Source organism: Camponotus floridanus, unplaced genomic scaffold, assembly GCF_003227725.1.
Source record: "Camponotus floridanus strain SB8 unplaced genomic scaffold, Cflo_v7.5 scaffold1, whole genome shotgun sequence".
Lineage (NCBI taxonomy): Eukaryota > Metazoa > Arthropoda > Insecta > Hymenoptera > Formicidae > Camponotus > Camponotus floridanus.
Window position 1 is genome coordinate 1,120,797 of NW_020229214.1, and position 24,865 is coordinate 1,145,661.

At 38.8% G+C, this 24,865-nt stretch overlaps 2 protein-coding genes across 7 annotated transcripts in view; one reads left to right on the forward strand and one right to left on the reverse strand.

Moving 5' to 3' along the window:
• Nucleotides 1-24,865, reverse strand: part of LOC105250399 (suppressor of lurcher protein 1) — a 265,289-nt gene that overhangs the window by 67,234 nt on the left and 173,190 nt on the right. The window lies entirely within an intron of this gene.
• LOC105250397 overlaps nucleotides 3,878-24,865 on the forward strand; it is a 236,962-nt gene continuing 215,974 nt past the window's right edge. For 2 of the 5 annotated variants that reach the window (XM_025415550.1, XM_025415554.1), the window contains exons 1-3: nucleotides 3,879-4,283; nucleotides 4,722-4,801; nucleotides 18,320-18,616. Coding sequence is in view for 2 of the 5 variants with exons in the window: in XM_025415542.1 (XP_025271327.1) it covers nucleotides 18,571-18,616 (46 nt within the window). In the remaining 3 variants the exon portion in view is untranslated. Of the gene's footprint in view, nucleotides 4,284-4,721; nucleotides 4,802-18,319; nucleotides 18,617-24,865 lie in introns of all 5 variants that reach the window. The other 3 variants (XM_025415542.1, XM_025415548.1, XM_025415564.1) reach the window with 3 other exon arrangements.

A 24,865-nucleotide genomic window follows, 5' to 3' on the forward strand; every position in this document is an offset into this window, starting at 1 on the left:
AGCATTTACCCGTGCCATTCTTGGCGCGCCTTTAAAACTCCCCTTGCACACGTACGAAAAACTTTGCGTTCTTTTACGGCTGTTTTCTTTTAAATTGCTCCGATATTTTGTAGCGGTTCTTACATTCGCGGAATGCAATAACGATTTGGTAAAACTGTAGCTGTGTGCGTGTGTATGTATACATATGCTGTGTCACCAACCGCAAAATTTCGCTGAGAGAATGATGAAATCTATCGATATAATTAAAGATAGAATAATTGAGTAGAGGATTATATTATTATATTTTAAATACAACGATAGGAAAATTTTTTATTTATTAATATTATACTAGAAATGTTTATATATATTTCAATATACTTGTTTTATATTTTAATATATAATGCTAATGTTATATTTTATATTATTTAATATTTAATGCTAATATTTTTGCGCATATATCATATCTCGTAAATGATAAACAACAAAAGATGATTTTATATGGAAAAAAATAAAATTAAATAAATGAAAAAATAAAATAAATTTTTTTTATACAAAGCTTTGTTTTTTGAGATTAAAAGATTCAAAATTTACAAAATGATAATATATTGTGCTCGTTTTGTCTTGTTTAGTTGTCTCTAATTTTGTTGTACATCGAATTTATTTTACAATTATTAAAAAATATACAAAATATATAACATTCTTTAATTGAAAATAATACTATTTTTATTTGAATATTCTTTTATGCATGTGCACAATTTTTTTAAATTTAAATTATTGTAAATTATTTTAATAAATAAGCACTTTTGTATTCCTGTATTAATCGCAGTGAAAGCAAATTCATAAAGACATAAGACACAATTATTATAATTTTGGATTAAAAACAGTGTAAATATTATTTTTCAAGATTTTGAAATTAATTTATTTCGAAAACACAAAGTTTTGTGTAAAAAAACCTTTTTGATGTTTTAAATTCATTTTTTCACGTAAAATCACTGTTTTTCGTTTGTATCGCAAATTATGCGGTATTTGGTGTACACATGAAAATACGTACAGCGAAGCCGTACGCATGAAACTGTCACGCACAATTTTGCATCGCGGCAGCCGTGCAAAAAGGAATAATGCAAGTTTTACTATGTATATACCACCTGATATCATATATTCTACTTGTCTGGATAAATTTGTGTCAGAGTTGCATACATCGCGCGTTACTTATAGTTAGTGTACTTAAACCTCCCTTTCTATCCCTTTCGTGCGCACTTCAAACACGTGGAACGGGCGCGAAACATTTTCTCGTCGTGGTTATTCTATATTTCACGATTTGTGCGCCCCCCCCTCGAATCGCTTTCGCGAGATGATGAACTCGCGCCCGCTTACTGCCACCTTGCTCCAGCGTTATCAATAATAAAATAAGCGCAAGCCCGTCTATATATCCCTAATAATACATGGTACAATCTTGACATGCCGTACAAAGTTAGATTATACCCCTAGTGCTACAACTTGCTACTCGGCTGTTGGAGTTTTGTAACTTTGTCCCTTAAGTTAAATACATTCGAGTGTAGATTCTAAAACTTTGACGGCACTCGCGTCTTCCGTGATGAGAGTTTTTTTTATACTTGTTTGTTAATCGCAGCTATCGCAATCTCTGCGTATTTTTAGAAATTTATCGAAAAAAAAAAGTTATATTGATGAAATTTTTGTACCGATGCGACGAACTTTAATCAAGGTTAAACCTCGAGTTTGACATGACTGCTTGCTTACGAGTAGCTCTATCCAAGAGTCTTCATGATGATGGATAGGTAGACATCTCGAGCCTTCATCACCTCGGAACTTTAACCGCCAAAGTTGCGCCAACTACCGGGGCAAAAGTTTCTCACGGCAAGCCTCGTCCCTTTCTTCCCCTCCCGTTGTCACCCAATTAATATCCGTTATATTTTCGTTGCGGAGAAATCGCCGCGCCACTCTGGGAATCCCATTAAAGCTGCACGAACTGTGGACGCGAAGGTCACTAAAACTTATTTAATCGCCGATAGTCGAGAGATAAATATCGAATTGGAAGTCGTCGCGCGCAGGAAAGCCGGGTTAAAATGTACATAAGACGTTGATCGATCGATCGCGGCTTAAACGACGTCGGCTGCAAAGTTAAAATCGTCCATCGCGAGGCAGAAATTTTATTCTCGGCGAACGAGGGATGGAGATAGAAAGAAAAAGAGAGAGAAATAGAGAGAGAGAGTAAACGATGGCAAAATCCTTAAAATTGTGTTGCATCTCGCGCACTCTTCCAGCTGCGCGCTATCCAGTTTGCGGCTCCGCACGAGGAACATATTGGTCGTACGTGAACCAGCGGCTTTAGGAGTGTTCTGCATTATTTATCTCTCGGTGGTGCATGCACACTGCAACGCAACCCAGCCAGCCAGCCAGTCAGCCAGCCTCACGTGGCTTACACAGATCACGTTAATACCTCTCGGGGAATTGTCGTATTTTATGGGGAGAGTCCGACTTTTCCTTCCTTTCCTCCTCATCGGTACAATCCGTGCTACGCTTATACATACCTCGTTTCCGACCACATCTTTCGTGATCCTTCGCGACGCCACGCGAGATGTACATCGGTTCACGTCGTTTCGCGATTTCGTCGATTTCGTGCACGCGAAATAATTTCACGTTTGTCATCGCGATCGAATCGCGTATGAAAAAAAAAAAATAATTTGTCCGTAATGCGCGACATTGATGAATAACGCGTTTCGCGGGCAACGGATTAAAAATCCGATAACACGCACTCCTGTAGTGTCAGATGTATTTAATCATCGCATATGTATATGTACACATCCATATACATCCGATGATATCTACTATTTTTCGTGATTTTCGCAAAATAGTGGCGTCTGCTTTTGTATTCCGACATCGTCCTGCTTTTTCCCTCGGCTCACAATTTTGTATCTATTCTACTACTCGTCAGAAAAGACGGAAGAAAGAAGGGCAGAGGTGGCGTGTATAACGAAAACTCTGCGATGTTGCGTTTATTATACTAACAGGAGGACGCGCATTTTCTTACGAGAGCGACTTTTGCGGTGAACTTTGCTTTGATCGCCTCCTCTTCTCCGCCGACCCTCTCTGACCCGCAACAATGAGAACTTCAAACGGACTCGGATGCAAACAAGGTAATTATAACTAAGAGCGGCCGCCTGGTCGGACCAGCATAAGAAACCGCCTCCTTGAGATAGCACTTTTATTAATGCAGTCCCGGGAGCGCTTTATGCTGATCGCTTTAATTACAAGAGGATAAAAACTCCTTCGAGCAAACTATTCGAATCATCCTGGCAACGAAGAACCTTTTTTACTGTTGCGCTCTATACTTGACTTATTCGTTGTGTCAACTTGAAATAATTTTTACAATTCAACCGATCCATAGAATCGCGATGCCAAGTATAAAAAGTAACTTACACGATTATGTTAATGATATATGTCGCCGAAATGTTATCAAATAATTTATTTCGATTTCTTATGTGAAACATGCTTTTGATTAAAATACTTTTATAATTGCTATTTTAATAAAAAGTCTAATCATATTTTTCTCATATAAATTATATAAGTTTCCAATTGCAACTAGGTGGAATGAAATTGTCGCATTCATCTCCGAAATCTCATGATCTAATCTAATCGAAAAGTGATTATTTTCTTTTTGTTTTACATTTTAATTCCAGTCTCATATGCGCGCGTATGCACACGTTATTATTCCTCAAAACATATTTGCGCGCTCATAAACAAGAGTTGTTAAATAATGTGTTTAATTAGGTATATAATTAATTTTTATTATAAAAGTGTATATAATTTATTTTAATTATAAAAGTGTATGTAATTTTTCTTTTATATTTGCGGAGAAAAATTACTCGTTTTTTTATAATGTCTGTTTTTGTTGGAACCCTCCCAATGGGTACACCTTGACGTTGGTGGGAGGGCTTAGTACCTGGAAGGTTTATCCCGAAGGGGAAGCTAAGTACCCAAAACACACACTTTTCTCGGTTTTCAGTGTGTTGCGAATTATTCGTCGCGTTTTTCCATGCTCCTAATTTCGCAATTATAACTTTTAACTCTTGCTTGATTATCTCGTCGATTCAAAGTGATCTCCGCGCGAAACGGGATATTGCTATGCGATCACGCAATTCGGGAATGCCGTGTAAAGTGTCGCGCGTCAAAGTGCGAGAATGTCATGCAAAGTATCGCGTGTTCAAGTGCGGGAGTATTGTTCAAAGTGTCGCGCGTGTGAATCAACGAACTTTGAGAAGCCTGAGAGGAGGAGCAGGTCTAGGGTGAGTAATCTATTATTTGCGTATTATTTTTTTAATCACGCGCATGCATCTATTCATATTTGATTGGTTTATTTGAATGATTTAAAGAAGAATTAGAAATAGACTTTAATGCATATATGAAATCTTGTAAAAATTTATATATAAAATATGTATATGTATATATTATAAATGTATTTTATATACGTATTTTAAATATGTATTTTATATATAAAATATTTATATATAAAATATTTATATATAAAATATATATATATTTATATATGAAATCTTGTAAAAATTTATATATAAAAATAATAGTTTTTTGTTTAAATTATTCTATTAAATAAAATTTATTTGACCGATGAGAGAATATAAAATTCGATACAAGCAATAACAATTTCTCGAAACATTGATTCTTTTGATTGCTGTTACAATTTGGATTCTGTATTTGTATTGCAGATCAATTATCGTCATCAACTATCCTGTTGTGCATTGACCGATGAAGAACTTCATTTTATGATAAAGATCATCAAGTACGTGTAAGTTATATTTTAAATTATTTTTTTCTAAATTTTGATTTATTATATGCAAAGATTTAAGACACTTATATTTGGACACTTATATTCGACATAATTCTCGTCCCGGTAAATATTATGGCCGTTATTTAGAAAGACTTTTTTATCAAAATTTTATATATAAATTAGTAGAGATATTATCGCAATACAAACTCTCTCATGTTGTCGTTAAAACGAAAAGTTTATTCAATTTAATATTCTTCACATCAATCAGGTCGTCCAATGCCGATACAAATGTTCCACAGATTGTTGATGCGTACATTTAGCATTCGCGTGGATTGCGCGAAACGATTTAATCGGAAATCATCTCGCGTACTATACGAAGTCAATATATTATCAGTATCGCAGATGTATGTATGTAGCTGTGAATAGGGCATGTAGGATAATAGAAGCGCACTACGTGTTTAATCCGATGAAGTAGTAATGTGCCAAAGCCAAATTTGATGTTCATAGATTTCCGCATGAAAATGTACTTTGCGCTTTGCTTTACACTTGAATAGAATAATGTAATGAAAAAAGATAAATATAAACGAGAAAAGTGGAGGAATTTTTAACACAATTATTAGCCAAATATCTGCAAAATTCCCGTATCCGTCGAATATTTATGAACAATTATGCTCCCTCGATCGGAAATTGGAAATAATGCGCGATTATTCGACATAAATATCGTTCCGGTGGTAAATATTGCGGCCGTAGAAATCCGCAAAGCGTTCGCGTTGGGTATCGAACAAAAAATTACATCTCCCGTATATATATCGACGAGAGGAGATATGTATAGTGGCAACAACACAGAAAAACGTGGCGCGTGGCGTGCGCGCATTTGAATTTGCATCCGTTGCATGTCGGTCGGTCAGTCGAGAGAGAGAGAGAGAGAGAAAGAAAGAGAGAGAGAAGGACATTACGAAAGAGACCGTCATTATTTTCGCATAAAGTATTCAGTCTTGCGGATAACGTCGGCCGGCCGCACGGGTTTAGCGAGGTTTCGCACTCCAGGTCGAAGCCTCGGCGTTAACGTTAACGTTAACGTTAATATATACACGTACACACGTACGAGCCTCACGTGACACGCCGCTTGTATCGACGACGATGTAGAGGACGTAATGCAGGCCGAGACCCGCGATCCCCTGGGAAATACCGGCTGGCTTTACCTGCGTCCTCTACCTTTCTTAGCGCGACGCTCTATCGTTCGAGGCAGACCTATCTACTTACTCTACACCGGTTGGGCATCGGTGGTGCCTTTGGTACTGCAAAAGACCAAAGGCTTTCTCTATCCTTCCGGGATCAACGGAGCCTTTAGCTCATGAGACGACTTTCTTCGTTGGAAAGCTGGGATCGATTACCACGCAACCCCCGGCGAAGTTGAATTCCACGTAATCCACGAAATGACTTTTCGAATGTATGTGCGTGTGCGTGTAGGGCATGATTTCAAAGTTTAATACGACTACGTTAGGAGAAATGTGAATGGAACGCGTAAAGGCTGAATAAAAGTACGTCACATCCGCAATGCGGACGACGGGGTCATTTTGCGTTGTATTTATCAGATGGGCCACTTAGAGAACGCAGTCGCGCGATAAGCATTCGGAATAAAGTATACCGTGAATAGAAGGTGAATCCAATAATGTCCGACCAACTTTCCCTTTGCGTTAGTAGCCCACGGTAAAAAGCGAAGTCGTTTTCCGAGCGCGCAAATCTATTTTAGACATTTCATATTTTTCTTCGAGTTTCCTTGGAAATACAGAAATGGAAAAGTCGATGCGCATTACGTTTTCCGATGGCGATGAGTGATCATCGTCGATTATTCTCCAGAAATCCTTGAGTTGCCGTACGCTTCGTTCGTTGCGTTCTGTTACATTGAAAAATGCTCAAGTGCCGTTGCTCGTTTTGTTTTTTTCACGCGAAAATTAAACATACCAACGGCATGCGTGATTGCGATGATTGATTAAAATATTCCTCGATATTAATGCGCGAGAGAAATAATTTTTCAATTAAACTATTTCGAAAGAAACATCGATGATAACGTTGTTGCGGGCGTTTTGTGTTTGCTTGTCGAAGCGTCGTCCTATTCAAATTCGCTGTCGCTCTTTTCGATAGGCACACGAAAAATCAGTAAAAACATTACGTCAATATCAGAAGCAGCTTTAATGATTGCGGAAGCTCTTGTATAAAGAGAGATGTGATTCTTTTAAACGAGAAATGAATGTCGATGCGACTGCGGATGCCTTCCTCGCACCCACACATTGATAATGATTACGTACCTTTCACAGAAACGAAAGGAATGAAAATTCTGCGCGTCGCAGACCGCGTTTTAAAGCCGTAATGACTTTCACCGGGCGTGCGAAAACGCCGCTTTTTAACCATCGTGCACACATACACGATGGTGGAAGCGAAATCGCGAGCATCGATGTGGCGTGCCGTGCCAATGTCGCTTCGTCAAGATCGTAAATTCTTGTTTGCCGACGTAGAAGGGAGGGACGTTCAGAAAGAATACGGGAAGAAAAAAAGACAGAAAGAAACAAACAGCATTCCGTTCGAAGCGTGCGAAGCACAACGGATAGCGAAAGTCGGTGTGCATCCGGTGGTGCATCCGTCGCGAATTCCTAAAAATATTCGCTCCATTGGACCTGGCGAGATGCACTTTGACACCTTTCAGACGCCTATACGCACATTATGTGCTGCCTGTAATCATACTTTCGCGTTTCTCTCTTTCTCTTTTTCTCTCTTTCTCTCTTTCTTTTTGCATCTTTTCGAACGCTGTCGCTCTTTGAACAATAACTATCGCGAGGGTTGTGCCATGCGCGACAAGTGCATGCTGGAAAAGAAGTTGAAAAGCATTTCGCGAACCCTCGAGCGCTCGGCTTCCCCCTCCCCCCATTGAGAATCTTTCCTCCTTGACGTTTCCATATGAGAGATGATGCGTTATTGTGAGTACGATGGATTGGCGTAGGGGAGAAATCTTTCAATTCTGGATATTTCTGGAGAATCTCTCTAATTTTCTTTTATTCTAAATATCGAGGGATAGTTGAGTCTTAACTTTTGTTTAACGTTTCAGATATTTCTTTTCGTTCAAAAATTGTATAAAGAATGTAATTGTGTATAGGGATATTGAGTATTTTCCATTTTCCGATAATTGCAATTATTCTTTGTTTCGTTATTCTTCTTTTTTTAAATCTCTGGAACTTGTTCACTCTTGTCGCGAAAAAAAAGTGATTTCGAAATTTTATAATAAGCTACAGCAACTCTTTTATATAGATTTTTATCCTTGTTTTTATCCATCTAAAGTATCCTTTACTGTTGCCTGCGCATTAATTTTGTTCAGCTCTACTTTTTGGATCAACCTTTTTCCTTTATTTCGTAGTATTATAATAACTTAGAAAAAGAGCAAAAGTAAAAATACGTACTTAGAGAGCAAACAGGCTGTAAAAGGCAAAAATAAAGAGTTAAAATAAAGAGCAAAAATAAAACCCATGTTGTATTAAGGTATCTCTGGCATACAATAATTTTACTTAAAATGTGAAAAAAATATTAAAAGAGATTAAAAAGTGTAATTTTGCAAGTTTTGTACTGAATAATAATTTAAATTAATTCACAGAATCTTGTGTGTTTGAATTTTTTGTAAAGTTTTGTTTCAATTGTGAAAAAGACGTAAAAAATGTATGTAAAGAGGAGATATAAAACTGAAAATGAAAATTACATAGTTGTTCAGGTTGAAAGTAGTAGCGACTAAAATGGCATTCGCATTAAACTGCCAATCTTAAAATTCTTACTATCGTTAAAAAAATAATTGGTACGTGTCTCTACAACGTATCTTAATATAAATGTTACAATCTCCTTTACGTTGACATTTCATTATCAAAATTGACCTTTAAACGTAATAGAATGAATTTTGCTTAATAGCGTAGAAAGAAATGATTGTCAACAAGATTTTAGATTTTGAAAAAAATCTCGTCGAGAGAATTTCCGTTTCTAGCTTGCTCGAAAAATCTCTTCCAAACTCGCGACGAAATCACGTGAGTTATCGCTCACGTCGCTTAATGAGGCGGAACTAAGTCCTTCGGTGCGATAGATCGAACTTATTTTACAATCTCTCACAGCGCCCGGCGATGGCGTTCGATGCTTAGGCTACGTCCAAATCACCGCTCGTTAGATCTCGTCGACGTGCGACAAGGTGCCCCAAGTCAATGATAATTTCTCGTGAAAAATCAGAGTAACCACAAATTCTTCTCGCTCGCGATTTTCCGCTAAAATTTATTCGACAATTTGTGAAAAAGCTTTTCCTTTCGCCAGACATCGGTTTTTGGCGCGTTATGATCGTACCATGAATTATTTTCAATCAACATTATACGAAACATCGAAGACACTCGAAGTTGAGCGTTTGCTGCAAGTATCATTATTCAACAATTCGACGCACATCGTATTCTCATAGGATCGCGTTGCATCTCGTAACAATGATTGCGATGCGCGGCCGGATGCATACAAAACGAACATTCCAAGCTACACGTTTAATCCTGTTCTCGTAGAAGGAGAGAGTACGTGAAATGTAAGATCGCGGCAACTCGGTAATCCCCGTAACGCCAGAAGTTTGGCCAGTATCCGGAGATGCTAGAGAAAGAGAAAGAGATGAAGAGAGAGAGAGAGAGAGGGAGATAGAGACTTGGACATTATCACACAGATAAATCATGCTGTATATCAGAGAGCTAGGCGCGCGCCTCGAATCGACTTGGCAGGTTAAACCGAGAGGAATTCCCAACTTTCGGACCGACCAGGTAAATCCTCATAATATTCCGAGCGAGAAAGCGAGTGGTCCACAACCTCGGTATTTCAATTTCAGTCGGTTCAGGTGTAGAGAGCCGCCGCGCGTGCTCACAGAGGCGCTTGATTAATTTCCTTTGCCACACGCCGGCGCTCGTCTTGTTCAAGCGTATACTTTTGACCTCGGACGGCGTCTCCACCACCAACATCCCCCCCTGCTTTCGACTTTAACGAAGCTGCGATCCTCTCGTTGGCGATATCACTTTTCTGCAAAACATAACGGGGCAACCGCGCGTTTTCACACACGTCGTCGGGCATGCATAAAACGTCATCCTCTTTCGTCATAATTCCATACGCCAATCGCGTATCTCCGCCTTTCTATCGCTAATTACGCGTGTCTCGTAGTTCTCGTGCATTCAGGTGCGTTCGACCGGCGTTTTCTCCCGTTCACGATTGAAAGCGCAGAACCGTCCAAAGCTAGGGATTCAAGATCGCTCGTTCGTTGCGTTTATCGTTAGTCTCCATCTCCTCGATGAAGATATTTTCGAAAATAGCACGCGAGAATCTTTGAAATTTCGTGCTCACAGCACTTTTCGCGAAAATATCTTGCGGTATTCATCGTTCTTAATCTTTGATGGACGCGGTTCGCTTGCGAGGATTCATCGTCCTGAAACTAATTCGATTCCCCGTTACGTTCTATGTGTGTGCGACTAGCGGCCAGATCCCTTCTCATTAAATATATAGATTTCTCACGGGAATTTCTTCGTATGAATATTAACTATAATGTGGTAAATAAAACAGATCAGCAGTGTGAAATTGTTAACCCGACGTACTTTGAATTATATCAAACATTGTTCCGACAATAGTTTCCGCCAGTTTCAACGAGAAATACGTAATTGTGTCAACGAGGGTCGCGTCGTGGTTTTCGGACTGCGCATAGTTAGGAAATTTCAACAACTCGATGGGATTATTATCGTGAATTCATATTTACATTACTTCAATAAGTGGTGCAAGTCTCCAGCATTTTTCTTTTGTTACTCTGAAACATATATATACAGGGTGTTCCTAAATTTGCGATAAATATTTTAATGACAAATTCTTTGTAACATTTTAAGACGAAAAGTCTAATACGAAAATGTCGAGACTATAATAGTTTTCAGATGGGAAAAATTTAAAGATCACGAATGACAGAGCTAGAGTTTCGCGTGCTCAGAGATGGTAAAATGGTTAATGATAAAATGCTTCCATGAATCGAATACTTTTGACACTAGTGAAATTATTATGAATATATTCAAAAATTTCATAGCCTCTTAATTTTTATAGCTTTGACATTTTCGTGTTAGACTTTTTATCTTAAAATGTTATAAAGAATTTATCATTAAAATATTTATTGCGAATTTAGGAACACTCTACATATATATATATATATATATATATATATATATATATATAATGTACATTTTTAAAGCGTATAATAAATTATTTCGCAAGAAATTCTCCGCTCGAGGAAAGACACGTGATATATTTCTTTGAAGGGAGAATTTATTATACAAATACACTTGGCGCGACAAGCTAGCTGTTTGTACTGCTGTCTCTTTTGATATTTATGTAACCGTCTTTCTACTTCTTTAATTTTAAAACCTCATAATCAGTAAGGAAGAAAAATGTACTTATATTTATTAATATTCATGTAAAAAAAGATTTTGTTTCGTTAAATATTCATTGCAAACTTGATGTGATTTTGTCGATTATTATGTACAGAAAACGGAAAAAAAGCCGGAAAATTTTTTTTGTTCGAGCATCGAGTCTTTTATCAAGAGTATCAAGAGTACTTGACGTTGAAAACAATTTTTGCGGCCATTTCAATGGCATTCTCTTCGTTCGGTATATTATGATACTCCATGCGTTTAAAAAGGATAGAAAGAGCGTAATTTAATTGAAAAAAGAGACAGCGAGGTAGACCGGGAATAGATTTTCTCAATTTAATTGGAAGTCTGAAAGCCGCCTATGGAACTACAGTCTGAATTCATCCTAGGTACGGTTTTAAAATTGACCACACAAAAATTTTACAATTGCGAAATAAAGCGGATTTAAGCGTAAAGATATGTATTTTACACGTGTCACATATTTTAGCTCATATATTTCACAATTGAACAGCAATTACATTATCGTGGGCATCTGTAGTGTATCCTATGCAAATTAATTAGTCCTTTTATAATTCTCAGACATATAAATGAAAATTTTTCGATGCATAAAGTACACTCAAAGTGCATTCCGTAATTGAACAGTCGAATAGATTTGATTTTAACTGCCCGATAAGCAGCGATCGTTCATTCAATGAAAATATCGATCAATGTAGAAGCGAATAGCGATATCGCTAAAAATATTGCGCGTTGGTGGATTCAATTCGACCTATCGGTGCATTTCGAGTGTGGCCGCGATTTGCATTCAGCGTTTCCGCTACATGGATCCAGCGGCATTGTTCGACCTTACTGCACTTTTTACATCTATGCTTTTTCCATGATATACGAATTTCATTACATGAAAAATCTAACTGTATAAATACTCGTAAGCTGTCTAAATTTAATTATACACTTTATATTGTATTACGACATGTGTATGTTTTCGCACATGTACAAATATATTTTATTCTCTGCCACTCCGGAAAACTCATCATTTGCATTTAATAAGGTGAGGAGCAGGGGAGGAGGTTCTTACATCCGGGATGTCGTTTGCGAAATAAATGCGTCTGCTACTTTGTATTCGCAAGAAAGCGAGATAATGAAAAATCAGTTCCAACGAAAATAACCCTCTCCGTAAGTGAGCGAGTACGTATCAGGCTGTGGCGCCATTATAGCAAGATATCTCTGTAGCTCTCGTCCGGAAGGTGGAATCAGGGCTTTCACGTTCGTAACACGGAGAGAGAAAGAAAGAGACGGAGGAGACGAGGAGGACTACCGGTCTGCAAGGGATTACGCTTCTCTGCGTTATCTTTCCACGATGCTACCTTACCGTCCGCGTCCGTTCGTTTCCGGAGCAATCGGGGGTAAGTGAGGCTCTAATACGTCCGTTTCTCCCGACAGTATCTTTCGTCATTCCGAAACTCGAGTTAGAATTCGTGTTAGACCGCAAGACCCTGCGCTACTTTGGAAAACTGCCATTACTGTCGAACGATTCGTACATTTGTCTCTATCATTACGAGACGATGAATGTATATTTCGCAAAGTTAGTTTAATTTCTTACCTGGAGAAATTTCATTATTCCTCTCTTCGAAGATACTTTGATGTCATTTTTTTTGTACGATGCCCCGAAATTTTTATTTACGCGCAAAAGCGATAAGAGGGAACAACGCCACCGGCCTACCATCTCGTCTACGATGCAGACTGCGCACTTAAGTACCTCGTGTTACGAGAGCATGGATAGATACTACTAGACTCGAAGTCTGAAGGGTTGAGGTGGGGCCGGGATGGAATTATTAACGAGGCATCGCACGGCATCCCACGGTATTAATATATGAGTACAATCGCCGCCCCGACGTGCCGGAGCTAGGCCGGCAACGGTTCATCGCGGCCGCGTGTACTATCCCCTAGATAATCCGTGCAAAGTGCGAGCTTGGATGTTCAGCTCGGAAAAAAATGTGCGACGAGTAAGTTGATAAGATTGCAAGTTAGATTTAAAAATTAAATAATAGGATATAAAAATTTTCTCTGTTAGTAAAATAAATTTAATATAAATTAATATCCAAATTAACAAATATATACACACGAATCGTCTCATATATTCGCCACAATTATTTTATTAGTTTTAGATGCAATTTGATGAAAAAAAAACTAAAAAAAAGAATAATTATTCCTTGTAGCTTTTTTTTAATGTTGAATACGATTCTGGCTACATAATTTGACAGTGATTCTTACTTTGTGCATTAATATAGACACGCATTTTCATAACGCAATTAGATATTCGAGGTTGTTGGTAAAAATTGAGCGAACAATTCGGAGTAATTGTCAAAATTGCGATGATAGTTTATATACAAAAGGACGGATTTTGCGAAACGACAAGAATAAGAGGATTGCGTATCTATAATAAAGCATTTTCACAACGTAATTAAATATATTCGAGATTGTTGGTAAACAATCTCGAATATATTTAATTGCGTTGTGAAAATTCGGAGTAATTGTCAAAATTGCGATGATAGTTTATATATAAAAAAACGGTTTTTGCGAAAGGACAAGAATAAAGGGATTGCGTATCCATAATAAAGCATTTTCACAACGCAATTAAATATATTCGAGATTGTTGGTCAAAAATTGAGTGAATAATTCGGAATAATTTTCAAAATTGCGATGATCGTTTATATATAAAAAGATGGACTCTGCGAAACGTCAAAAATAAGGGGATTGCGCATCCTTAATAAAGCATTTTAACAACGCAATTAGATATTCGAGATTGTTGATAAAAATTGAGCAAACAATTCGGAGTAATTTTCAAAACTGCGATGATAGTTTATATATAAAAAGATAGGCCCGGCGAAACAACAAGAATAAGGGGGAATGTGTATCCATAATAAAGCTGAAATAACTCTGGATATCGTAAACAGCGGTCACCGTATCCGCGTGTATACGATCGCAATTTACCGTACGAAATTACGCTGTGGGCGAGGTTGCGTCGCAATAAAAAAGGAGCGTCGTAAAAAACAGGAATTATTTCTATCACGTGCGCAAGCGCATCGCGTTGACAAATCGAGCTACTCGAATGAATCGAGAGCTTTTTTTAAAATTCCCATTTTAAAAAAGGATTACGGTTAATGCCGAGCCATTGAGTGATTACGCAAGTGTGTGATCAGTATGATCAATACAGCGTCACGATCGTAAAAAAAAAAAAAAACACAGTTGCTGTTTAATTTGCGCCGAATCATGCGAGTGACGTATTAGAGAGCTCGAAATCCGCATCTCTTCATCCCCTTTGTACACGAAAAGAGTATGCCCTATAAACGGACGGTACGCCTGAGGATACCGTTCATCTCGCTCGGCAATCAAAACGATCGGCTTCGCGATGTGATTTATGTATGTACGTACGTCGTTGTAATACGCGAGCGCGTTCTCCGCTGCACAAACGTAAAATAACGATCCATCCGTCCTATTTTTCCAATCACGCCGGGAGCATATAGTTTCATTTTACAGAGGAGAGCATCGCGTTGTATCGTTGGCGGTTTCCGCTGGAGCCTTCGGCACCGAAACCTTTCGAACCGAGCGCCCGATGCCGATTCCCCCTCCGCGCGCTCCTCGACGTCGGCGAGATAAGAAGATCGCGGGGACGCGCCCCCGCAAACATGATACATTCGTGCCGCGGCGAGTCGTAATTCAAAAGTATCGCGAGGCGGATGCTCACCCCGGCTTTCGCACGCTCTCGTGAGAAATGAGCTCCCTAAACGGCGCGCGCATGGTGTCCCCCTTTTTCCCCCCCTCGCCCCGTCTCCTCTTCTCGTCTCTTCCGCTCTCTTTCCGCACGCGTTCCCGGTGTCGCCGTTATTCGAGGAAATTATGAGGCAACGGATTCGAGCTGTCTCGAGGAATTTCGCGCGCGGCGGGGAGAGACCGCATGGAGCCGCCCGGAGATGGTGGTGGTAGGACGAGAGGGTATATCCGGTTACGGAGATTTTTACGTTCCCATTCTTATCCATGCGGCAACGACAAGACGGATGGCGCGCTACTTCTTAAGAGCCACCGCGTTTCGCGCATCCGGGACGCTGAAATCTATGAGAGCTGTCATCCCGCGTTCTCCTTCTCTCTACCCGCCCCTACCCTTTTCCTCGTATCCTTCTTTCCCATCGCGGTCGGGGGATGATTTATCTCGAACGGACTCGTATCATCGAGGGACGGGACGCGGAATGTCGACGCGACTTTTTGACGGATGTTATCGTACATTCGACAATGTACTTTGCTCGATAAGGCGAGACGGAGCATTAATCGTGTGTGGACCCCTGGGGTGGTTAACTGTGTCAAGGGAAATATCGATCGTAACTTAATTAATATGCGAATTGACGTGAGCTTATTTGGTGGTAGTTATTTAAAAACATGCGCGAAAATTTCCGGAGAAATATTGATAGAATTGAATTTGTCGAGATATAATCAACATGAACAAATATGTTGAGAAAATACACAGTTTCGCATAATAATGCTTGCAATTTCGCATAATAATGCTTGCAGATTTCCTTTCCATGACATTGTTTGAGTTTCATTGATCCGTATATAATGGTCTAATTATACGATAAATTAGTACGCACATGAATATAATTAAGTGCACAAGTAGTTATATGTTTTCAAGAAATGTTCAACCATGAACGCGAAAGTTTCTCTCTCCTTTTCATGATGATCGTCTCGCTTCGCGGGTGGATTCTTGCAATAAAATTACGATCTTGGGACGAGAGGATGAGTTTAACGGACCACACACAGTCCGATGGTGACAATGGTTTTTCACGACACTTAGTCACGTGAGCGCTTGGAGCTCTTTACGAGCCGCGCGAATCCACCGATTCTCTCCAAAGACTCTCGCTGCTATCTCTTACGACCTACTTGCGTGTCTGCGGACAGTGTAATGTCGTAGATCGTGCTTTATAAACGTAAAATTCCTTACATGCAATTCCACGTACCGCGGAAAATTACGAGACAGGCGAAAATTGCGACTCAAGTCGCGCACAAAAGCGAGAGGTATTTTATTTTTTTTCTCTGCACCATCTTTATTTCGTACGCATGTAAATCAATTAAAGTTTAAATTATTAAACGTTACTCGTGAAATACATATCGATACTATTCTACATATCATAACTATCCAATTTATATCACTCGAACTCTAATTGCCTAAAAGTGATTTCATTAATTTCACATATGCACGGTGTAATAATCCTGCGCAGTTATTGATTATACTAAATACGTCGATATTTATATAACTGTTTATGATTGCGAATTTCAACGTAATGAGTCTATTTAATTTTATTGTGTATAATATTTAGCGGAGTAGATGCGATACAAATATATAAGATATTCGAACAGAGAGAAGGCTCTTCATTTTTCTTGGTGATACCACGCTATGAGATACCGAGATTCTTCGCCAATCGATAGCGAACTGATCGTGTCTCTCTATTACGGTCATAGCACGACATCATCCAATTATGTGCTTTCAGATCGTGAACGGATAGTAAGCGCACAATCGATTGGGGTAGAGTCGTCTATGGGATGAGCGGAAGCGAAATAAGAAATTTCATGGCGATGCGCGAATTCGCGTTTTCTCTATCCCATCCATGGACCTGAGTTTCAGCGGAAATCGAGTTTCGATTTCGCGAGCAAGTTTTAGAAATGTCTCCTCGATTCAATAGAGCTTGTATCCATAGAATAGACTATGTAGGACACGAAACAATCGCGGAATAGTCTCCCTAATATTGAATCGTGAAGAGAAAATTATCAAAGATTCGCGGTATAAAGAAGGAGAAATGAGACGTATACTATTTTCATCTAGTAATATTTTTACAATCAAACATTGTGATATACGTACAAAATCACTGCGTAATGCTTTAAAAAGTTCAGAATCCTATTTCAGAATTCTAGTGCATAATGTCGCACGCACATGTACTCTAAATAATAAGATTTCATGTTAATGTTAATTAAAACAAGAATTAATTGAATGAAAATTCGTCGTTTTCCTCCTCGCATCTCGCCATCGTAAATATGGCGCGAAATAGCGCACGGATCCATCGGGAGGTGTTGGTTTTATTATCGAGCATGGGAGCCATTTTCGAAAGAATAAAAACTTGTTGTTAAACTCGTTTATAACGCGATAATCCTTCCCTATCATGGGAGCCGTAATTGCGTGCTCTCGTTTATCGAAACCTCCTTGGAATCTAAAGCAGCATTTATCTCCTCCATTTGCGGCGGCTATAATAGATATGGATCATGGATAAATGGCAGTGAGATTAATGTATTTCATAATGCACACGATACAGTAGCTCACCTCACTCTCTCGCCAAATGTGAGCTTGGAGAAATCGCGGGGAGGTTCTGGGGGAGTGAGAAAAAAATAGGAGAAAAGTAAAGAAATATGAACCGATCGTTTCCATACATTGCGTCTTCGAGACGGAAGAAAGCGTTTCTTCATGTTAAAATCCTCTAGGGCACACATTTACGCGTTTCGCGATCGATCCTCATGCGATTCGAGTCGTGTCTATATTAAAGCTGCCAGGTATGCCATCTGACAATTCTGTTATTGTGTTTCTGGATTGCATAACGACATTCGGATTTGCCTTTGAGAGACGAGGATGATACAGATGTATCGGGTTCTCTCTCTCTCTCTCTCTCTCTCTCTCTCTCTCTCTCTCTCTCTCTCTCTGTCTCTCCGTCTCTCCGTCTTTCCTTTTGCACTAAATGCCAATTGTAATGTAAGCCTCGTCAAGCATAATAATTTCTTATTGTTACCCCTCGGGAATTCCAATCGTATCGTACAACGTTTCGCGTCCTTTGCAATGAGATTGCGGGGATGAGAACGTTGATGTGAGAAATAACATCCTTCAGAAATGGCACTTGTCGAACTTATTTTGCGAGTCTCCATTTGTGGAGATTCTCGCTTTCATATTTTACAACCCGATTCCGATTCATTATTGACTTATATGTTTTACGATGTTATATCTTGTATGTTTTACGTATTATATATTTCATTACAATTATATGTGTATTTCTTGTTCCAGAGAAATACACGAGCAATCTCTTCTTTACCGCGATCCTTGGCTCTGTAGTTTGGATCCTTCTTCATCGATCCGCTTGATGCTCGTCTGCATTATTACTGACACCGTGCAACGCGCCCTATACCGCTGGAATCGCCCGCATCCCTCGTATAGCACTATCGACTGGTTAAATCATTAACTATCATGTCGTGCGGTGAAGCCTTTACAACGACCCTAGAAGCGAACCAGCGTCAGTTTCGCGCGCCTGCTTTTCGATGCTGATACGCGGTGCCAGTCATTGGTATGCATCGGGGCGAAGAGGTGAGTTTAGATAAAATCACTATGCGCCGCCCCGTACCGGCTTTACGTTCTATTACACTTCTCGACGAAATGAAATCTTTTTCTTTCATCAGACATAAAAATACATTTCTCTAGATGGGCTATTTTTCCAGGTATTGATTCCAAAATTGGTTTTGTCTTTTTTCATAAAATACGATCGATGGCATTTCAAGTGTAAATCATTGAAAATAATTATTAAAATTTTACGTGTTTTATTTAAATAAAATATTAGCTTCCATAAAGTTAAAGGAGGGATAAACACAGGAAATATTCATTTGAAATAACATAATATTAAAAATAAAAATTTAAGAGAATTATAAGAAAAACTAATGAGTTTTATCGTTTCAAGTAGCATTCTTTTCTTTATCACTTTACTATTTCAAATATTATTTCCAATATTATGTAGTAAAAAAAAATAATTTTCTGATTTGAAAACGAATATATGTATCTAAAAAGTAATCAAAGTTACCTTTAACGTTAATTTGAAAACGGCTAATATGATTTAATAAGATATAAACAAAAATGATTTTACTAGAAACAAGAAATTCAAAACCAATTTATTTATAATTTATAATAAATACCGTATAAATATCGTAAATCTTAATGTATCTGCATTTTGTGAAAATGTTTGTATATTTTACTTCTCTAAAAAAATGTATGTATATTTTACTTCTCTAAATATTTTCTATATTACATGATACATACACATCTTTAAATAAAATTTTGTTTGGATTTTTGTCACGAATAATACATTGTCTTAAATGGACTAAAAAATGAAATAAATGAAACGAGCATAAAGATTTACGAAAACACGATAAAATAACAAACTATTTTATTGTGCATATGGCGAGAGAAATAATTTCAATTGTGATTATATACATATATATAAAACGAGAAATAGCTATTTGAAATATATTTCTCTCTTTCGATTTTAAAAATAACTATTTTTTAAATAGCTTTCGAAAAATGTACAAATAAACCAATAGTTTATTTTACATTCACCATTTGCCAATCCAACAAAAGAGAAATGTATACTTCTCTTGCGTTAATATGACATTTTTATTTTCCATTTCAAACATTATTATTTGCCAATCTTTTGAAGGAACGAAACGTTACTGTAATATGCAAATACACCGTGATACTATAGCGCACGCACGCGGTGATTTAAGAGATGCTTCCAATAAATGTTTTAGTCCCCCGAAGGGAGGATCGTTGCACCGTATCGGTAACTGATATTAACGCCAACGTGACCGTAATTTACCAGCTGCTATCCGTCAAAGAGATACCATTATACAGCGGTCGCCTTAATTGCCACGCAATTTCGAAACGCTCGTTAGATGTTAGGTGTCAGAAGTACGCTGTTGAGGGCGGTCCCGATGGTTTCGGACGCGTTACGGAGAAACAGAGCGCGCGTAGGCGAAGGGCGGCTAATTAAGCGACAGGACGACGGATCGCTCGTGGTAATCAACGGGTAGCGCGGGCGTGATTAATCGTCCGAAAAAAGCCCGCGCGATAACGTTTTTATATTGTCGTGTAAATAAAGCACCGGCGACTGAAGCCACCGCGGGGGCGGCGATAAAGAGCTGAAAATAGGTACGCCGGCGTTTAAGGTCGCGGGCATAAAATCGTCGGGGTGCGCGGTAAATGTGCACGCGGGCCAGCCGCGTTATATATCGTCGGACCTGGGGTAAGGGCGAGGGCGAGGACGAGGGGGTGGAGTCGGGGAGTAATTTGTAGCCGCGCGCGCCAGACTTTGCGCGCTTCCTCTTTGCTAAGTTTTTTGCCCGTCCTACATTTTCCCAGGCTACTTAACACATTGATATCACCGCCGAGCGCGCGCACATGGTCGCCAGGATGATCAGCGATCCGCAGCTCGGCGCGCCCTATAAGCCAGAGCGCGAAAAAGTCCGATTCCATAATTAATTAATGTCAACGTCGGGCGAGGAGGTTGGACGCATTGATCGTCCCGACCGCATAAATTACATCGTTACAAAACGGTGACTCTCCAATGGCGAGTCGCGTACTACACGTCGTTGCTGCATCCCCTCTCCACCCCTTTCTACTCTTCGTCCTATAAAAACGAGATTACATTCGACCTCGTGTTAATCTCGTATTTGCCCTTTTTCGCTCCCAGGCGCCTCTCCATTTGGGATTACGACAGATGTGCGTGGCTAAATTATCCTGTCTAAATTATTAACTATTATTTATTTGCAGTCGAGTATTCTGCGCGACAATCCGTATTTATAGTTTGCGGTAATTTAGAGTAAAGCTCTCTTTATTTAATGAGAGGATATCTTGCACGGTTGCGCCTTGTGACGAATACATCTTTATTCGAAATTCGATCGATATTCATCGAAAAAATATATTTCTGTGACAACTATATTTATGAATTCCATCCAAAGTGCATAGGATTGATCTCGCGCTATCAATTAAGAATTAAAAACTCGTAATAATTTCCCTGCAAGAAATATATATTCACGGTTCCTTCGAAGTACCGAGGTAAGATCTGCGAGAGAAAGAGCAAGCCGGGGATTCGGGGGGCGCGGGGGCGTGGGAGAGTAAGAGAGGTGGAGCGAGACGATCGTTACGCAAAGGTTGCGCGACGTCTGTTTATTTTTATTTACGCTGCCTCTCAGATCGAGGCAAAGTTTGCCAAGGAGCTAAATTGCCCTCTTAATAGGAAATGTCGCGGTAATTAAAGTCATCAGTTCATGATGTCGCGCACAGCGAAGTGCACAGCAATACGGAGAAAGGGAAGAGAGCAGCAATGGAGTCGTATAATAATAATTTACTCACGAAGCCGCGCGGCAATCGATATGCGCACACTTTGTGCAATATATTCTGCCTCGCGCGTATGTTGACTCTTTTATTTTGTACTTTTTTTTTTGTTTTTTATTTTTTTCCCGTAACCGCAATGTACCGACAATAGCAGTTGTGCATTGCTACGAGCCATCATGCGCCATGGAAACCGGCGCGGATCATTCGCGGTGTAATAAAATTGGGCGCAATCGACAATACAGGAGAAAACACAGAAGGTGAATTTTTATTTTATGCGCTCGTATTTTCGCGATTACACGTATATAAAGACATTTACCCTTCGAGCGTTAATAAAATTAAATTCCAACGTGTGCATTATGCTTTCAATTACCTTTTGCAGCTTTTTCTTCAGTTATTAACATACATTGTATCGCACCGTGTAATACCGTGATATATTCATAATACCGTTAATATTCATTAATATTGCCTAAGGAAATATTGTTCAATTATCGAGTTTGTTGTCATTAAAGCAAGGGTTAAAAGGGGTAAAGTGAGAAGAATAAATGTATATCATTAAAAACTGCGATCTGGCAACGATATGTATATGTGTACGTTGTCGCTGTAATTCTGTCGAGAATGTCAGATTGCGCATGTACGCGTATGCGATAAATTATTCATTGAAACTCGACGCGATAAGTTTTAATTTGTTTCCCCTTAATTATCTTTCTATCTGCATTACTTATGTGGGACATGGCGACGGCCCCGCTTCGTTGAATGTCCCCCGAGAGAGATGCAGTTATAAATTTCAAACACTTTCCCAAGGATATATTTTCAATAAACGGACGTTCCTTCGTACTGCGCTGGCAGACGGTTATTAATAAACTCATTCACTGTTTAATTATATACGTCTCGCGGCAAGAGACGGGGGAGAAAGAGAGATGCCCAAAAGTTTCTCTTTTGTAATAAAGTTTGAGAAACAGGAGGGAGGGGCACACAACTCAAACGCAAAGAATTTATTAAAGGCAGATTTCCGTGCTAGTTTAGAGAGATAGAGAAAGACGGAAAGAAAGAGAGGAGAGAGAAAGCTTGCTCTTTAATTTATCCAGATGGAAAAAAATACAACAATCATTTTACGCGTTTTACGGGTCGACTTGTCTTTTTTATTTTCGATGACATTACTTTTCGCGACGGGACTCTAACCCGATAATCCCTCGAGAGTTGTCACGAAACGACTCGGCAAATGAGGGAAGCGTTAACGCGTTAAGTAAACGAGCGCCCGAAACGATAAAAAGATCGCCGTGGGAGGGTGCGAAAAAGGCGACGAGAGAAAGATAGATGGAGAGAGAGAGAGAGAGAGAGAGAGAGAGAGAGAGAGAGAGAGAGAGAGAGAGAGAAGGAGAGAAAAAACAGAGAGAGAGAGAGGGACGCGAGAAGTCGCGTGCACGTGATTATTTCTTCTTCGCGTTACAACGATGCAACGTGACTGCGATACAGCCGTAATTCATAACTGGACGCTACGGATTTTATATACGTGACTTAGAGCAGTTACATTCCTATCTTCTTACCCGTTGCTCTTAGCTTGTTGGGCAAAGTGCTTCGGTCGGCGACGTCAAGAGGATTAGAACTTTCATCGGTCTTACCGAGTCTCGTGCTCGGGCAAAGGAGAGGAGGGAACGGGGGGAGGGGGTGGGGGCGGCGGGGCACAAAAGCTTATAGTTTGAAAAGATCGTTCTTACATCTACTTTGAAAATAAGTTTGTTGCACGCCGATGTAATTTTTCAAAATAATCCCGTCATTACGTAATGAGATTCCGTTGAACGGTTTTCGCAATTCTGTTAATGACACCCCTCCCCCTCCTCCGCCCTCCCGTCAGAGACTGAAGTCGATATCGATACGATTATATCTTCTCATTGTAACCTGTTACGTGAAATCTCTCGTGAAATATCTCTTCCTCTTTTCCCTTCCGATAGCGATATCGGATACGATGTGCAAGATTGCCGATTTAATCATTAGAAAAGTGATATAGGAATTAAAAAAAAAATAAAACATTTAATAAATTGAAATTGAAAAATATTAGAGAAGACATGTATGTATAATATAATATAAAATCTATAATATAATATAAATTGCTTTCAATAATGTGTTTTATAATAAAATAATATATGTGCTTATTATATACTCAAACAAAGTATAATGTCCTTTCAGGGAATATTACGTAAATGAGATGACATAGCATTTCAGAGAATATTACATATATGACAATAAATTGTGATTTACAAATAAATTAATTTTACAAACAAATATCTATATGTTGTGTGTTTGAAATATTAAATATCTGAAATACGCACGACGTTTAGACGGGTACTTTTATAGCTGCAACGTCACGCTATCACACGATGTTAAATTCACGTATTGCATTATAAATTATATCCGTCTGTTTGTTTTGCGCGTACAACACGCGTCGCGAGTCATATCCTAACATTTTCGCTATATAATGGCGTGAGAAATATTTTGACGTAAAGCTCTATATAATTGCTTATAAGTTAGATAGTACATAAAATAAGAAGCAATATTGCCGCCATCATCCATCGATTATTATTATATAGCTCCATCTCCGTTCTCTTGCCGAACTTGGCAAAACCAATCAACGTCGGAGCAGTCAGGCAGCGCGTCCGCGAACTTTCGTTTCTCAAAAGTTTCCTCTCGCGCTCTCGCGTGTTCCGTCAATTAATTAGATGCGTTTAGCTCGAGTGGCGTTTCTCTTTCGATGTTTCCCAGAGGCTTTTCGCCGCGAAGGGGAAAGTTTCGCCGCTGGCTTCACATTCGGCCTGGGTGCATCGGACTAGACAATAAAACGAGGTCGATATCACGAATGCGACACAGTTCCGTCCAGCCGAGCCCGGGGGTTTGTCGTGATAAGTATAAGCGTCAGGATATATTTATATTTGCGCGGTGGAAGAGAACAACCGAGAGAGAATTTACACTACCGCGGTGCAAATGATACATTTCGAGAAGAGAGGAGTTTGTCAAACTCGCGTCACACACGTATCTCTTTTCATTTCGGTTGTTTTGTCTGATAAAAAGCACTTCGCCTCAAATTCTTGTGTTCCATATATTTTATTTACAAAATGTAGCCATATATTTTATTTACAAAATGTAGACAAGCGAATGAATACAGTGATATTAGACGTGCATTTCAAAAATATCAAAAATTAATTATTTAAATTTTATTTTTTTAATTAAATTAATTTATTATTTTATTTAAAAATTTGTATTTTCTGCTATGATGCGAAATAAGTAAAAATATGGATAAAATATTTATTTGGAATGTAATAATTGAAATTATAATTGAATTTGGAACTATTTATTGAAAAAAAGGACTTTTTATAAAAAAAATTATTGGAGAAATTAAATTTTTTAATTAATTTTAAAATTTTCAAATTTGCATTGATCATTTCAGATTTTAATTTCATT